Source organism: Lucilia cuprina, chromosome 5, assembly GCF_022045245.1.
Source record: "Lucilia cuprina isolate Lc7/37 chromosome 5, ASM2204524v1, whole genome shotgun sequence".
Lineage (NCBI taxonomy): Eukaryota > Metazoa > Arthropoda > Insecta > Diptera > Calliphoridae > Lucilia > Lucilia cuprina.
The window spans coordinates 21,692,947-21,709,896 of record NC_060953.1 but is presented as its reverse complement, the minus strand read 5'-3'; the positions used below and the strand labels follow the sequence as shown (position 1 = coordinate 21,709,896).

General features: G+C 29.3%; 1 protein-coding gene across 1 annotated transcript; it reads right to left on the bottom strand.

Moving 5' to 3' along the window:
* Positions 1–1,071: 1,071 nt before the first annotated feature.
* On the bottom strand, positions 1,072–16,950 carry LOC111688991 (ER membrane protein complex subunit 10). The gene is made up of 4 exons (XM_023451495.2): positions 16,790–16,950; positions 16,563–16,733; positions 1,468–1,848; positions 1,072–1,335 (listed from the first exon to the last, which is right to left on the bottom strand). Exons 1-4 carry the CDS (start codon positions 16,853–16,855, stop codon positions 1,264–1,266), a joined length of 690 nt encoding a protein of 229 aa, XP_023307263.2. The 5' UTR covers positions 16,856–16,950; the 3' UTR covers positions 1,072–1,263.

Below are 16,950 nucleotides of genomic sequence, written 5' to 3'. Positions count from 1 at the left end.
AGGAATTAATTCAATAGAATATAAAGCCTAGGAATTCAGCTTTAGAATTTAAATTCAAAGAATGATTTTAAAGAATGATACATTCAAAAATTTAAAGCCGAATTAAAAATATAAGGGAATTAATTCCAAATAGAATTCATTCTTTCCAAGCTTTGCTTTGGTACCAACTAAAGGCATGCACAAGAAAACAAAAAATATTATTGTTGAATTGTACAGGCCTTTAGTACCAACTGACAAGCCCCAATTTCTTTATATTCTTTGTTTACAAGCCTTTATCTTGTACTCAAACACATCAAAAGCGATTAACATCAGATTAAATAATTTTTTAGATTAACTTATCTGATTTTAATTAGCATTTGATTGCCAACTCAAAAATCCGCTCTTATACTCCATTTACTCTACAGCGAAATCTCGTACTTACAAGTAAATCTAGTTGATTTTCCAAACGAAAAAATCTACTTCATTAATAGATTTTGGTAGATTGTACTCAAAATCTAGTAAAATAGAAATGGAACTTTTTTCATAAATAATACTAAAAAATACGACGTTGCACAAGAAAAAAAGAGAAAAATAAAACAAACAAAGCAAAATCAAAATGTCGAAAAAAATAAAAAAATCTAGTTAATTTTCTTTATTTCCTTCTAATTTTCCCTATCAAACACAATTTGGAGAAATATTAGAAAAAAATAAATCTTCCTAAACGTCGAAAATACGAAGTGTAAACGGTTCAGATTTATGGAAAATTTTCGATTGAAATCTACTAGATGTAATATTAGAATTACTCACACTATTCATCCACGGCATCTGCCCTGGCTTGCTTGTTTCTCATTATCTCCTTCTCTTTACAACTGTTTCTGATCCTCCACTCTTCTCTATCTCTCCTTCTCTTTTTCTTTTTCTTCCAGGTATTTACAAAGGGATCAATATGCACCCAAGTACAGCCGAAATTGGCTACCTGTGAAAACCTAACCTAACCTAATATTAGAATTAAATTTTTTGACAGCTGAGTTAGGTTTTTTCAGATAGAGTTCGCCTTTTACGGTATTATTCTATGGTTTTTATATTGTTGAAATTTTGTTGAATAATCACTTATTCACAACTGTTGAAGAAATACATTTCTATATTTGTTACACTGTGTTATAGTAATTATTCTTCTAAAATTTAATTTTAAAGGATAAGGACAAAATGCATACTTTTATTTATATGTATATTTTAAAACGAAAATACCCGGTAGTAAATTTAGTATTTAAAAGATTACAAAAATTATTTTTGTTGTTCAGGATTAGTTGCTCCAGATATAAATACTAACAGCACAACAGGAACGATGTACATCCACTAAAATAAAAAATAAATGTATTTTAATGTTGATTAAATTGAAATATTAGATAATAAAATGAAAAATATCTAATAACCACATTTTGAATTATACTAAACAAATAATTTTTGAAATTAGAAGAAAATACTTACATATTTTGCAAAGAATCCCCTATTGTCTTTGTTTTCTCCACGCTCTCTTGCTTCACGTTCTCTTTCAATTTTTTGAATAAAACTTGCCGTGTCTGGTATTGGAGCTAGTTCAGTATGTTTAATTAAAACCTCGGTATTAAATTCTGTTATAGACAAATTGGAAAAATCTAATGTTGAACAATCCGTAAAATCTCCGTCAGAAGTTGACAAAGACAGTGCGTTAACGTAACCATTGGCATCGATAGAAATCCAAAGTTCATCGTTTAATTGACTACTGAGTAGATTACATGCTTTATTTGCTGTAAAAAACGTGCGTTTTAATCCATTTGGATATTCCACAACTGCTTTTAAACGATAAAATCCATCTGACACTGAAATAGCCTTTTTTAGTAATATGAGAAAATAACATATTAGTTGTGTTATTTACCATAACTTTAAAAACATTTCAAACTGTATTACATAAGTATATTGTTTTGAAAACGTATATTTATATGTACATTGAATCAACTAAATTTTTTGCCTACATTTTAAAGAGAATTTTGATATTTGTTCAATAATAAAATTCGAAAAAGGTAAAAAGTAAATTTATGATTTCCAACTAATAATGGAGATTGTGTAAAATGTTGCATTTTATTATATTTTATTAGAATTTGCAGGTCAAAAATTATTTTGCATTTTTAGAATTCCAGTTAATTTCATTGGGTTTTCGAATTATTTTTTTAATTACTTTTTGGTATTTATTGTTTTATTGTTAAAAGGACACGTGTTAATATGATTCAAAAATCAAATCCTCATAGTGTGAAACTGAAATTATTTGCGTTTAAAATGTTTAAAGGAAAACAATGAGGCAATTCCAATAAAAAAATAAAAAATGTGTTAGTAAATCAATAAAATACAATTATGATTTGTTTAATGTTGTTGTTGTAACAGCTTAATCTATACAATTTTAATCCGGGGGTTCTGTATTTAGGTCCAATCCAAGAAATTGGGCTACTTCAATAGGGTTAGTCCATAAATCCATTGGGCTAAGTGAAGTAGGGTGGGCTGGACAGTTGAATATGTGGTGGGTATCATGGGGACCCTGTCCACAAGATGGACAACAACTATGATTTGTATAATCAATATCATTAGTTAGGTTAAGTTGATAGGAGGATTTGTACTACATCAAATCCGAAGAAATATACTTATGTCACTATTGGGACTGTAATGCGCTCCTTATCATAAAAAAGGAACTGAATGAATTATTTAATTATATTATATACGCTGTCTACCTGTTCACATTATATACGCTGTCTACCTGTTCACAGAAAAGTTTCCAGGAGTCTCGTTTGGCTTTACGAACAATTTTCTTATATTCACCAAGATTACTGCATTTTTTTACGCCGAGCACTGTTAAATAGTTTGCAAAGAGTATTACCAAGTTTCCGGATCTTCCCGGTTATCCAGGGTTTTTCCTGGGCAGATCTTTGCTCTCGCAGAGGGCTGCTGTCCTCGAACGACCAAAGCACTTGTGAGCATTTCTACTATGGCGTCTATGACCTCCTTATTTCTTGACATAAACGGTTCTTTAGTAAGGAAACGAACTTTGTCCAATTAGACAATATTCCGAAACTTTATCGGTTTTGGTGGCAGCCGTAGTATTTTAAATCTTATGTACCGATGGTCAGAAAAGGAGTGCTCGCCCGAAACTCTCCAATCCTGAATTTCTGAATTTATAAGCTCTTCTAAATACATAGTTATATCTAATTCTTCTTCTCTGATTCTATTGACGAAGGTAGTTTTATTACCTAAGTTCGATATAGTCTTTAGTGTTAAAGAAATCAATGAGGGCTTGTCCTCTGCTTTTGGTATTTGTACTACCCCAAGCTAACTTTCAATCGGCACTTACGCAATTTTAAATAAGACAGATTTAGAGGCGAAATAAGAACTACCTTTATTATTTGCAAGACTTGCCATAGATTGTAAAAGACGTCCCATTTTTCCACAGCCAGCTCAGCAGTTTTACTACCAAGAATTTCCAGCATGCGTTCATTGCCCTGTTTACTTACGCAATTTTGAATAAGACAGCTTTAGAGGCGAAATAAGCACTACCTTTATTCTTGGCAAGACTAGCCATAGATTTCCTGTAAAAGACGTCCCATTTTTCCACAGCCAGCTCAGCATTTTTACTACCAAGAAATTCCAGCATGCGTTCATTACCCAGTTTATTTTTAAAAAAATGTAAAATAGAGTAATTGATGAAATGATCCGAAGAATTATTATAAAAAACATACTGAATGGTCTTTCAAAATCTGTAAGTTCCAAAGGGGAGCGGATTGTATCCAAGGAAATCCACTGAACTCTTAATTTATCTTCTCCCAAAGTCCATATACGAACTAGGAGGAACATTATGTTTAAATTTAGACTTCTAAATGGAATAGGTTGCTTGATTGCTTATGACCTCTATTTGTAAATATCCCACTAAAAAATTTCTAGGTCCAAATCCTTTGATTTTCTATTATATCATGTATCAAAATTAAAATTATTTATTACTTTTGGAATAAAATAAAAAAAAACGATAGTTTTTATGTTAAGTCAAATAATACATTCATATATGTATATTGGATAATAAATCGGTTAAAAAATGTTCATTTGTTTGTTATTGCCTATCTGTTGGATCACTAGCATAGTCGGCATCACAAAAAACAAACATTTTAAAATTAGCACGGTTTAAATACTTAATTCCCAAATCAATTATTCCATTGAGATGACGAAAAATGTAACTTGTCGAAGTTGTTGTTGAATTTGCCGGATCGAGTTCCCTGCACCATAAAAAGTAAACTTCCAACTGCCTCTTGGTATGGTATATTTTCAAGCTTCTTGAAATCTCTTGTAATTGAAGGATTTGTTAACTTTGTGTTGAACTCGAAGGATATTGATATGGGATTGCAATCTAAAATGTTAAATTTTCATGAAAATTCTGCAATATTAGTCAATAAATATTTCTCCTCCCCCACGATTTCTTGAGATTCGAATATCAACACAGCTACTAGCCTCCCCCAAATCCTTCATTAAAAACCGGTTATGTAGCTCACTTTTAACTTTGGATTTCAAATTCGTTGTTATTTGAGAAAATTAACAGATCATCAACATACACAGCAATAAAAAACATTTGGGTTTCGACAACGTGAAAATAGATACATGGATCAAGCTTCGAGCGTTGTAAATTAATTTCATTTAAAACCTGGTCTAGTTCCCTGTTCCTCTTACGACTTTTCTGCTTTAATTCATAGATCGCTCTGTTGAGTTTGCAAACTTTACCCATTGTGTTGACTTTAACTCCTTCTAGGGGTTCCATAAAAATCTCCACAGACAAATCACCTTCTAAAAAGGTTACAGCGTTCATTGTCCAGTGTCCAAGTTTGATTATCTGTTAACGATTTCAGTTCACTCTCCATGGCTAGCATCACTTCGATTTAAGGCGCCCTGTACTGTTATCGGATCATCACTTACATTTGCCTGCACTGTATAAGTATGAATGTCTGTTTTATTGACTGGTCTATGGAGCCGCTCGGATCGACGGACTTCAATATTTTCGGTGGATTGTGGAACATTTTCTTCAAGAGTATCATCTGGTAAGTAATCTGGTGAAACACCATCATCCGGTTGACCATCAGAAAAATCATCATTATCGGCATCAAAATAATCTTCACTTGGATTATTAGTAACGTTGTTGTAACTAGCCTCCACTAAATCTACATTTAGTAATTGCTCACTTTTTTGATTTTTACAGTTGTGGAGGAAATAAGATATTCTAAGGATTGAGTAGCAAACAGTTATGGGATGAATTGCGTGATGGTGGTGTGGCTAAGGGAAACTCGTACTCTAAGGATGTTAATGTTGACAAAATGAATCACAATTTTGCGGCTAATCTGTCGAATGATATGACTATAGATTTTAGTAAATTACGATTTAATAATAGTGAGGTTTCCTTTGGACCCTTATTGTTCACGATGTTTTTTTAATGCCCTATTTGGAAATTTAAATATAAGCAAATGCTTTGCATTCAAGTCGTTTTTTGTGGTAAACCACAGAAGGTAGCGGTTTTTCAATCCGTTGTGGGTTACGGAGTACAGTGTAGTTCCGAATGGTTATCTAATAAATGTTCACTATGAATGTTCTTAAGACTAAATACATGCTATTTTCACCTACGCGGAATGTTATGCAAGGTATAACACTAAAAATAAATAATGTTGCAGTTGAGTTTGTTGATGAAATTAAAATACTTGACAATCGATTGAATTTTGAAAGGCAAATCTCAAAATTTTTATACTATATATCGTAATGGTTATCCAACTAGATCTAATTTATTAATAGTTCCTCGTAATTCTTCCTGAATGAAGCGATCTTATCAACTTAGAGTAATACATTATTTAAAGTTTTTAGACACTTTAATGTACACATCGGCAGATCGTAAAATTTTCTTTCAACACTAACACCACTTCATTTTGTGTTTTTTAATTCCATGCACTAAAAGAAAAGTTTGTAAATTTTTTAGTGTTTTTTGGTTTAGTGACTTCACTACGTTACAGTGTACTGTATTATAAATAACAAAAAAAAAAAACATTAATATTTCTGAATTTTGTATTAATATGATTAGAATAAATTAAAGCACGACATATTTTTTCTTAACATTGCTCTCGGAAATGCATTTGATTGCAATTTAAGATACAAAGTGAATCTTAGTTTATACTCCGTGTAAATAAATGAAAAAGTATAATAAAGATTTTATAAAATTAAACAAATAATGTATATAAAAATATCTTCCAAGAACTTTTGTGCTCATATGCAGTGCTAAAAATGTCAATTAATTGAAAATATTTACAGGATAATGTTGCATATAGGCCTGTATTTCAGGAATTAACACTAGCGGGTATTACATATGTTTAGAAGTTTATTTCGTTGATTCATCTTTATTAAAAATCCCATCATTCTTTACAATAACTCGGAAAAAATTATTCAAATAATTTTTTTAGGTATTAAATGATAATTTTTCTTGAGAGGTTTTAAAATGAGAGGTGAAACTTTCACAAAGAAGAACTTATTTGTATGTTTAACATCAGAGAATTCTCCATGTGTATCTCAATTAAAAAACTTCCATGCTCTCATTCTCTTAATCTGGAAGTTACGTACGTGTGAATGAAGAAAATCCAAAGAGCTCATTTGAGAGCTCGCTGCGTATGTGCGCTTTAATGGTTCATATCATCTTTACAAGAGAAAACTTATTCAATATAGTATTTCACATCAAATTTATTAATTCGAATTTTTTATCTTTGGGAATGCTAAATGATTATAACTATATAATACACTTAATTATTTATACACATATTTTTTACTAGCTTTTTGTATCCGGCGTTGCCCGGGATTTTAAATGATTTATAATATTAAATATATAGAACAATTAATATTGTCTTTGCTTTTTACTCTTGAAATTAATATGTCGAAATTTAAATATACATTCAAACTATATAATTCAGAACAACTTACACAAAATATACCAAAACTACACATTTTTTCCCTTTTTAAAATTCTTTGGTTGAGTGGTAAAAAATTACCTTTAAAATTAGCAACAAAGCAATAAAAAATATTAATACTTAAGGTTTAGGATTTTTATTATTTTTTCTCTAAAGCATGATTTGAAAATGTACTTTACTAAAAATTGAGTTAGCTAAAATCAAAATATACTTCCTTAAGGAGCCTTCACACGATCACACTTTAAGTACGTAAAGTCTAATGAAAAAGTATGATGAAATTCCTTCCGTATTTCCTAAAATATAATAAAAGTCGTATGATTTATTCTTTTTGTGTTTACACGATTGATATAAAAGAACAACAAAGTGAGATGGAAACAGCATTTTAACTTTTTTGAGTTTACATAAAAATACATCACTGACGAATGTCAAATTTTCCATCAGTATTGAACTCAATGTAGTAAGGTTTCATTACATATCGTTTTTAGACGATCGCACCCGTATCCATAAAATTTTGACGGATCATATTACTTGTGAGCTCGTGTGAAGGGCCCTTAGAATAAATAATATTCATCGACGTAGAGAAAAAGTGTACACTAATTTTTCCCCTTTCTGATTTATATTTCAAAAATATAACCCATTTACAGTCACTCAAAAGGTACAAGTAAAAATTTTTAAACATCAATGTATATTTATTTTCAACAATGCAAAAAGACAAAAACGTAAAAAAAAAATGTTAAAAAATATTAATAATCTGGACATTAGAGGGGATTTTCGCTTTTATGTAGCTCGCGTTTTTTTACCGGTTTAGAGCTGTCACAAAAACTATAAACAGATTTAAATGGCAGACACGGCCATTACTATGTTATCACATTATTTTTAGACCATTTGCTTAAAATTAATAACTGGAAAACTTTGTTTAAAAAATTATAACATAATTAGTTTATAACTTGTTTTTAGTATATATATGGCCACTGAAGTTTAATAGATTATTACAACAAAAACAATAAATGCAGTAAAATTGTTTGACGTAATATTAATTCAGAGCACTTTCAAGTGCTAAATAATGCAAAAATAAATAAACCAGGGTGAACCGTTTTTCAATACAGCCTTGAAAACTAAGTGTTCCCAAATTGGCACAGCGACCGTAAATGGGTTAATGCTTTCCAAGAGTCGTTGTCATAATAAGACATAATTGCATCAAAATATGTATCAAAAATACAAATATTTTCTTTGCAGTTTAATTTGTCAAAAATATTGATATTAATAAATTCAAAAAAAAAAATGATATGAAATTCAAATTTCATATCATTTTAAGATTACACAACAAAATTCGTTCCTTTTATCTGTAAATTTTTGTTTATTAAATTTTAAAATTTTAACTATATAAGTAGAAATTACTTTTGTTTCTTCATTTCAAAAAATAAGGGTTTTCATTTAAACGCTTAAGTTTCCCATTTGTGCAAGTGGGCAAGTTTATTCGACTTGTTCCATGAAACCCCTGTTCAAATTCTGTTCAATTACAATATTTATAAACATTTTACAGCAATGTCAAACGAAATCAAAAAATAAAAAAAAATATTTTTACAAAAAATTGTACAAAATATGTTAAAAATGTGAATATTCAAGTCCATAAATTCAAAAGTGAACAGATTTATTAAATGCACAATGAGTTTGCTCAAGTTTGCCAGTCTAAATAGTTGCTCAAACTTATAAGGGTTGTACAAATCAATTTTCATACAATTCAATTGCGAGGATGGAAACATGCACAGGTTGCACAGTTTACGAGAGTTTTGAACGTTTAAATGAAAACCCTTAATAATTTTATCGCGTTCCATATTTCGCCCCTTTTTGATTTTTGGAATAATGATATAACCAATTGAAACTTCTAAGTAAATATATATTGCTGTTAAAATTTCTTAAAGTCGACCCAGCCATTTAGGTGTAGACCTTATGAGAAACACGAAACTCCTCTTTTTACCCATTTTAATTTAATTTTTCTAAAAAATATCTTTTGATTGGTTACAACAAAATACTTCTCAAGTATTTGCATATTTCCGAAAAAGTACCTAAACTACACATACTTACCCGTTAAGTTTGAATTACCCACATGTCTATTCCACCCCCACCCCCTGGTCCAACATTCGCAACAAATCTTCCTCAATACATATTTCTGACACTTTAAATGCCAAATCGAAAGTATTGAGCTTTTACCGTTTTTACTTTTTTATCCGTTTTGATCAAACTTTCACAACTTATGCTAAAAACGTGCAGAAAATGTCTAATAACACTGCCAACTTACAAATTTAGTTTGTCAGTTTGACAACGTTGCAAAAGTAAAATTGTACGTTCTGACGATTGTTAGAAATTTTCTGAACATTTTACTGACAACGTTGTAAGATCTGACATCAGTGTATCTCGGCTTTTACATAACTAAATCGAAAATAATTTCGCGTTAAAATATACAAAAATCAGTTTTCAAGCCCATTTTTTCCCAGTTTTTCGCCCATTTTCCCAACGCAACTTTGCTAATACATATTTCTGACATTTTAGAATATTAAATCGAAAATATTTTCGCATTAAAATAGACAAAAATAAGTTTTTATGCACAAAAGTACCAAGTTTTCCCAATTTTCGAAAATATATGTAGCCTATTGACGCTTGCGGACATATATGTTTTCTATGTTTCAAATTTGAAGAAAATTGTTTCATCCGTTTAGGCGTGATTGATGTACAAACAAATAAGCAAACAAACAAACTTACAAAGAAATTTTAATAGATTAATTTTTTATTGATGTTAGAATTAACTTTTATATAACTAGTAAAAGAGTGGATTACTGTAATTTATTAATTGGCAATAAGGCTTACAAATTACAAATGAAATAAATAAAATAAAAATAAATAAATAAATAAATAAATAAATAAATAAACAAATAAATAAATAAATAAGACATATGTATGTGGCATTGGTAGCGGCTTCAGCCCAACCAACCCGCTGTTGCGGTTTGGCACAGTCATTTGATGCCACTTGCCGTAAGTATTTGTGTAAGCCTTTTGTTCGGTACCGTTATCTGTACCCAAGCATTTTATCTTCCGACCAATTTCGTTCTATACTCTTGCTTCTTCTTTAAAATATACATAAATAAAAACTTTACGCGAAAATTGGTCAACAAAAAGAAAGAAAACACTTAGATTCTCCTATTGAAGTTTCCTCCATAGGATCGCATATGTCAGAGTGGATGAGTTGTAGCAAAACTTTAGAGCGAGTTTCGGAAGATACGGTTTTTTCGCTATTTATCTTTCAGACATGTTATGCAACTATCAGTATTTTTTGTTGAAATTGCATTCCATTTACTAAATCTCTTGTTTTAGACAAGTCACTGTAGTTGAAATGACCAATGCGTGCATGCCACAACTCAATATCACCCTGCGTTGCCATCATACACATTTGTTTTACACTATTTAAATCAGAGTAGGAAGAGCGTTCAAATTGATTTCTCTCTGGAGTGATATTAATTCGATATCACCAGTGATATTTAAATTTAAAGAGCGGAAATTAAATTTCTCTCATGAAACGAGTACAAAAAAGTATTTCATGAGTTTTATAATATTGTAAATCTTAAGAAAATGAAAATTAACTTTTTTTATGTGTGAGTGTGTAAGCATACATGTGCATTTATGTATATGCGTGTGTAAACTTTAAAGAGTTATGTTTGCCTGTAGATGTTCGTAAATTTTTAAAATGTATTCAATTTCCAGAAATTTCATTTTGATTTTATGGCTTTTTACGATCTTTGTGCACGTGTGCAAATAGAAATATCAATTGTTATTGTAATTGAAGTAAGAAATAAGACATACGATGTGTCAATTAGATTTTTGTATTAAAAAACATTTGTTGATGCAATTTATTTTGTTTTTTTTTTATAAATATTTACAGGACAATAATATTTTGAATTTTTAGGAATTCCAGTTATTTAAATTGGGTTTTTTACATTTTTTGGATTTAATTATTTATTTGTTAAAAGGGCATTTTCGACAGCTATTTAATTATCCCGTACTCATACAATTATCCCCGTTTCCATACAAAATTCCTACAAACCCATTAATATATTTTTTTATCTTTTTAAAACATTTGTTTGTCGCAATCAGTGTTGCGTCAATAAAATTTTTTTTCTAACCAAAATTCGAATAAAAAATAACCAAATTAAGAAAAAAGTAAACAAAATTATTTTTATTTGTTTTATGTTTACATTTGGACATTAAAATAACAAATTCATTTTCTGAAGTGGAACTATGTTATAATCAGGGAAACCAAAACTTTATTTAAAAAAAATTAAATTTAATTTTTTTATTTTTAATTTTTCAGCCTATTTTACAATTTTGAAAAAATTCGTTTGTAGAACTTAAAAACTGCAAAAAATACATCACTCTCACGAAAACCAATGTTATAGTTTTTTGTTCAATAAAGCATTACATTTTAAATCAGACATAAAACCTATTACTTTTGATTTCATGAGACCAATCCATTTTTATAGTTTAAGAAACTAATTATTGGAATTTATACAACACCGATTAAAATGTCAGTTTAGAAGCTATGAATACAATTGGTAGAAATGTGTCAAACTTTGTCGTTTGAAATATGTTTTTTGGGGTCCAAATGGTTTCATGTTATTTATTGGATATCTGAACGTAAAACGGAATTCTATTAAACTAGTTCTTCAAACTATGAGATGAATCAATTATAAAAAATCTTGTAGGATGATATGACACTAAACATTTATTATTTTATTAGAATTTCTGTCTTTTTGAGCTTTTCAATGTTAAAAAATAATGAGTTTTGAGTTTTTACGGCATATTTAAAGCGCTTAAAACACTTTTTTTAGAGCATGTTTTCGGTTTCCCTGGTTATAATACTATGGTATTATGGAGAAAGTTATAAGCGTTAAAGTAATTTTCTGTACGAGATCTTATATGAGACGTATGGTCAATTATGGGCCAATTCTCATAAAATCTGACAGAGATATTTTAGTTCCATTAAACCTTGATTATGTTGTATTTTGTTGGTATATTGCAGTACATTATAAGCTTTAAAGTCATTTTCAGAGGAGACTTTTTATGAGGGATAGATTCAATAATATGCCGATCCTCATAAATTTTGACAAATACATTTCCAATAAAACTTTTTATAATGAATTTCATCGCTATAGATGAATTTTTAAGCTAGGTGAAATCGTTGACCAATATTTCGCATTTTCAATACAAATCAAACTGGGTCAAAAAAAATATTTTGGCAAAATATTTCAGCTTTCTATCTTGTTTCTTTTCGACTCTAACGTGTTTTCAACAATAAATATATGTCTCTTCGCAGATTCGTTAACAAATGCAATTAATATTTATTTTAAAAAATAACTGAGTTTTTAACGCGTTTTAGCGCAATTTAAAAATACTCCACATATGACTTTTTGGAAAACAATTTTATATTATAGAATTCTTATCATTTTATGTACATATTTGGAGATTTCGTTCGAAATTTGGGTTTAAATTATAATACCATGTAGCGCATGTTAGCATTATATTCATAACTTCAGCAATATTTGTAAACGTAATCTATCCAAATTATCCGACAAATTGACCAAAATATAGAATTTAAGACGGTAAAATAAAAACTAGTATAAAACATCATCTAGAAAATGTAAATAAAGAACTAAAAGTCATGGTGAGATAGTAGAAGTCAAAGGTCATGAGTATCAAATCTTTGCATATATCGCGATTATTGTTCGTCGTACGAGTTTAGATGTTATTACAACTTTTGTATACAATACAATATAGAGGTTGCAATTATACTTTAAATTTAATTTGGAGGACATAATCTGCTAAGTACGTAGACTATTCCCACCAATTTTTTTTTTCATATAAGTATCGCGAGTTTTTTTCTTAAAAATAGAAATATTAAAGGAAGGACGGACGTGTTTGAATCGACCCAAAAAGTGATTTTAAGTTCATGGATGCACCAAAAGGAGAAAAGGATTCATTATTAACGGTGTTAGATTGACTAGTGTAAATGAAATAATATTACGGTGTTGTTATGATTTTAATCAACTCATTTAATATTTGGAAAACTCATAGGTAATTTTGCTGAATCCTAACCAATTAAGATATCGAAAAATACTTTTGTAGATGTATAAATTGCAGTAATAAACAAATTTCGAATAGTAAAAAAAATTCCACATATTACCAAAATTCAAAACAGCACGATATGTATATTTACATAATTGATAAAAAACTAGAGATAAAAGAAGTTGTTTTTAATTTTATTTTTGGAATAAAAGCAAACAGCATTTAGTTCAATTGTTTGCAAAAAATAACCAAAACGAAAAAATAATTCACATGTACACATGCAAAATAAAAATAACCAATTTTGGTTAATAATAACCAAAGTGGCAACACTGGTCGCAATAAAACCTTTTTTTCCGCACACACATCAATCTTTCACATACATAGTATGTATGTATGTATGTATGTATGTATGTATGTATGTATGTATGTATGTATGTATGTATGTATGTATGAATGTATGTATGTATGTATGTATGTATGTATGTATGTATGTATGTATGTATGTATGTATGGATGTATGTATGTACATCCTTCTTACTAAAGTTATTTTTTACCACCGCCATTAAACCGGTTTTCGTGCACACATTTTCTGTATGTGAGTTTTATTCAAATTCTATTTATTTTGATCTCTTGTGAGAGAAATTACAAAAAACAATATACATATATAAATATCGCTCATGAAGTGAACATAAAAAATGAAGAGTTTAAAAAAAATAGATCTCGCGAGATTAAAAAAAAATCTCGTGAGTTGTAAAACGAGAGAAATAAATAAAATTGTATTCACGAGTGCAAAAAATGCCTACTCTGGTTTTCACACTATTAGATTTGAAATAAAATGAAACTTCAATTTGAAAAAAAATCAGAGAAAAAATATAAATTTTCATTTTGTTTTTGTTTTTATTTAAAATTTGTTTCTATGCTTAAATAACACAAAACTCCAATCGTTTGAATACAAGGAATATGCCTAAGTGGCCTTCCACATGATATTGAAGGGGCCTTCAATAATGTACTACCAGAATCAATATTATTAGAACTGGTTAGGACATGGTTGTAAAGTCTATTCTGATGTGTGATATTGAAGGGGCCTTCAATAATGTACTACCAGAATCAATACTATTAGAACTGGTAAGAACATGGTTATAAAGTCTATTCTGATGTATGGCGCACTTGTCTGGTAGAAAGCTTTGGAATAAGGCAATGTGTTTTAGGCTAGACAACAACTGTAAAGTCTTACAGGCTGAAATCTCAGCTATAAAAAGAGCTGTATGAGTTCTTCATTGAAGGATTCAGGTGCGATAGTAGACCGTTGTCAAGTCTTCCCTGTGGATGAGAAAGGGCGACATTCGTGTCCCATAGGTTTTTCTCTTCGGAGATCCGTTACAGGGTATCACAACGGAACTACTAGGAATGAGTCAGTCAAATGTCCGACTGCCTTAACAATCTAATCTTTTTTACATATTGTATTTACACTATATTTTTTATTTTTTTGAAAATTTTGACATGTCGTTTTACTGAATATTATAGCTTAATGAAATGTTAATGCTTAATAAAAAAATTCTCATTTATGGTTTGGAAACATTCTCCCAAAAAAAACTGTTGATAATACCAAATATAATCATTTTATCCCCCATCGATATTGATTCTTAATTATATACCTTTAAATAATGAATAATTTATAAATTTAATAATAATGTAATTATGTATACTATAAAAGTATTCATCAAAGAGCTGATGGTCTTATCTCTGTCATATTAGATTCTGTAATTTACTTATACAGTACTTTTCGTTTATAATCATATAAGTTATTCATTAAGGTATTTTCAGACTACAATACTGAATATTAACACATTTCAAAATTAAAATATTATAGAATTTTGTCGGTATGTCAAAAAATCTGTTAGAAAAATACATAAATATTTTAGACATACATTTTATCAATTCTTACCTTTATAAATTCAATGATGTTCCTAGTGTTTTCGTTTATTTTCAATTTATTTTATTTTTCTGTTTATTTTTATCACAAGGAAATTGTTTCTAAAGTTTCTTTATTTTAAATACAACTTTGATACATGAAAAATCCGTAATTTTTAAAAATTTTCAAAAACTTAAAAATACGGTCGGTATGTCATAAGATTTGTATTTAGACTACGAAATTGTATTATACTACATGATTTTTTGACAAGTATTAATACTCAGTATTGTAGTCTGAAAATACCTTTACTGATATATTCAATTTTATTAGTTTTAAAAGTCTTGTTGAATCAATTTCATTCTAAAATGATTTTGTCAAAGATTGTCAAAGAACGTAACTTGTGAGATAGACGTTCGAGAGCTGGAGTTTTTTTTTTTTGTTTAATATACACAAATTATACCCAACACCACTATAGTGAGAAGGGTATTATACGTTTGTATTGATGTTTGTAACACACAAAAATATTACACCCACCTTAAAATTGACCGATCGTCTCAGTTTGTCTTATATAGGGCGTTGTTAGAAAATTTGTTTTTCATCAAACATACAAGTTTCTTTATGAAAAAAAAAATTTTAAATAAACTCATGGAATAGTCAACTATTTGAGTGCAAATAATTTTTTTTTTTTTTTTGGGTTTTGATTAGGATGGCGGTGCATCAAGCACTCATATTGCCAGGTTATCACACGTTTGTCCAGAGAAAACCCCACCAACCGACCTATACCTTCATATAGGAAGTTGGAGCATCCGGACTTGATTTCATCAAAAGTATTAATGGTCTCCACCAGTATATATTTGAGTTTAAATGGTCTCCACCAGGTTATATCGTGAGTATTTTATGGTCTCCACCAGGTTATATCGTGAGTATTTTATGGTCTCCACCAGTTAAAAACGTTTGAGTATTCTATGGTCTCCACCAATAAAACATAACCTCACTTGAGGTAATACGAAAGCACGAGGTTAATGTAGACAACATATAACTTTGAACAGTTATATGAAGTAATACATTACACCAGTGCGAGCGAGACGCAAAACTGTCGAAAGCCAGGCAACAAACACAAGCCTGAACGCGTTTAAGAAATAATCGCGATGACGCGAGAGTTGTTCCCCAACTCAGACCTGAATTACGACTGAGTGCAAATAATGGTTGTGACTATAAGCGAAAAATACTGCAATTCTTATAAATAATAAGTACTGTAATTCTTATAAATAGTAATTAAAAAATTTAACAAAAACCTAATAAGAGCAAACTACTTTATTCGGCTAAAATTAACAATACATTTGATCTTAAATGTTGTTAATTAATATCACGATTTTACTTTTTATGGTAGAAAATTAATATATAATATATTCTTTAAAAATACAACAAACAAATTGCTTTATTTTGCTAAAAAATAATTACTCAGATGAGTTTTTTCTTAAAATTTTACATAGCCAAATTATTTAATTGATTCACTGTACAAATCACATTTAACAGTATAATGAGCGGTAACTTACCCGAAGGTTATCCAAATCTTTCTTGGTTAACACATTTTGAGCAATGTTAAACAGTCCCGAATTTAAACTTGGAACTGATATATTACCGCGATAACTAAAGTTGTCCTGTTCATTGGGATTTAAGGCATGTTGTAATTCAATACTGATCCATCCATCAAATTCCAAGTAGGCCTTAAAAACAACATTAAAAAATACTAAAACAATCTAATTTATATTTTATAACATACATGTGATTTATTAAATAGCCCCAACAAAAATATCGATGAAAGAAACAAATCAATATTAACTTTCATCTTCTATATTTTTTTACACTTCAATTTCTTTTTGTTAAAATTAAATTAATAATCGGAGCCCTGCGCCGACAAATATTACCGTCGACGGTGAATGA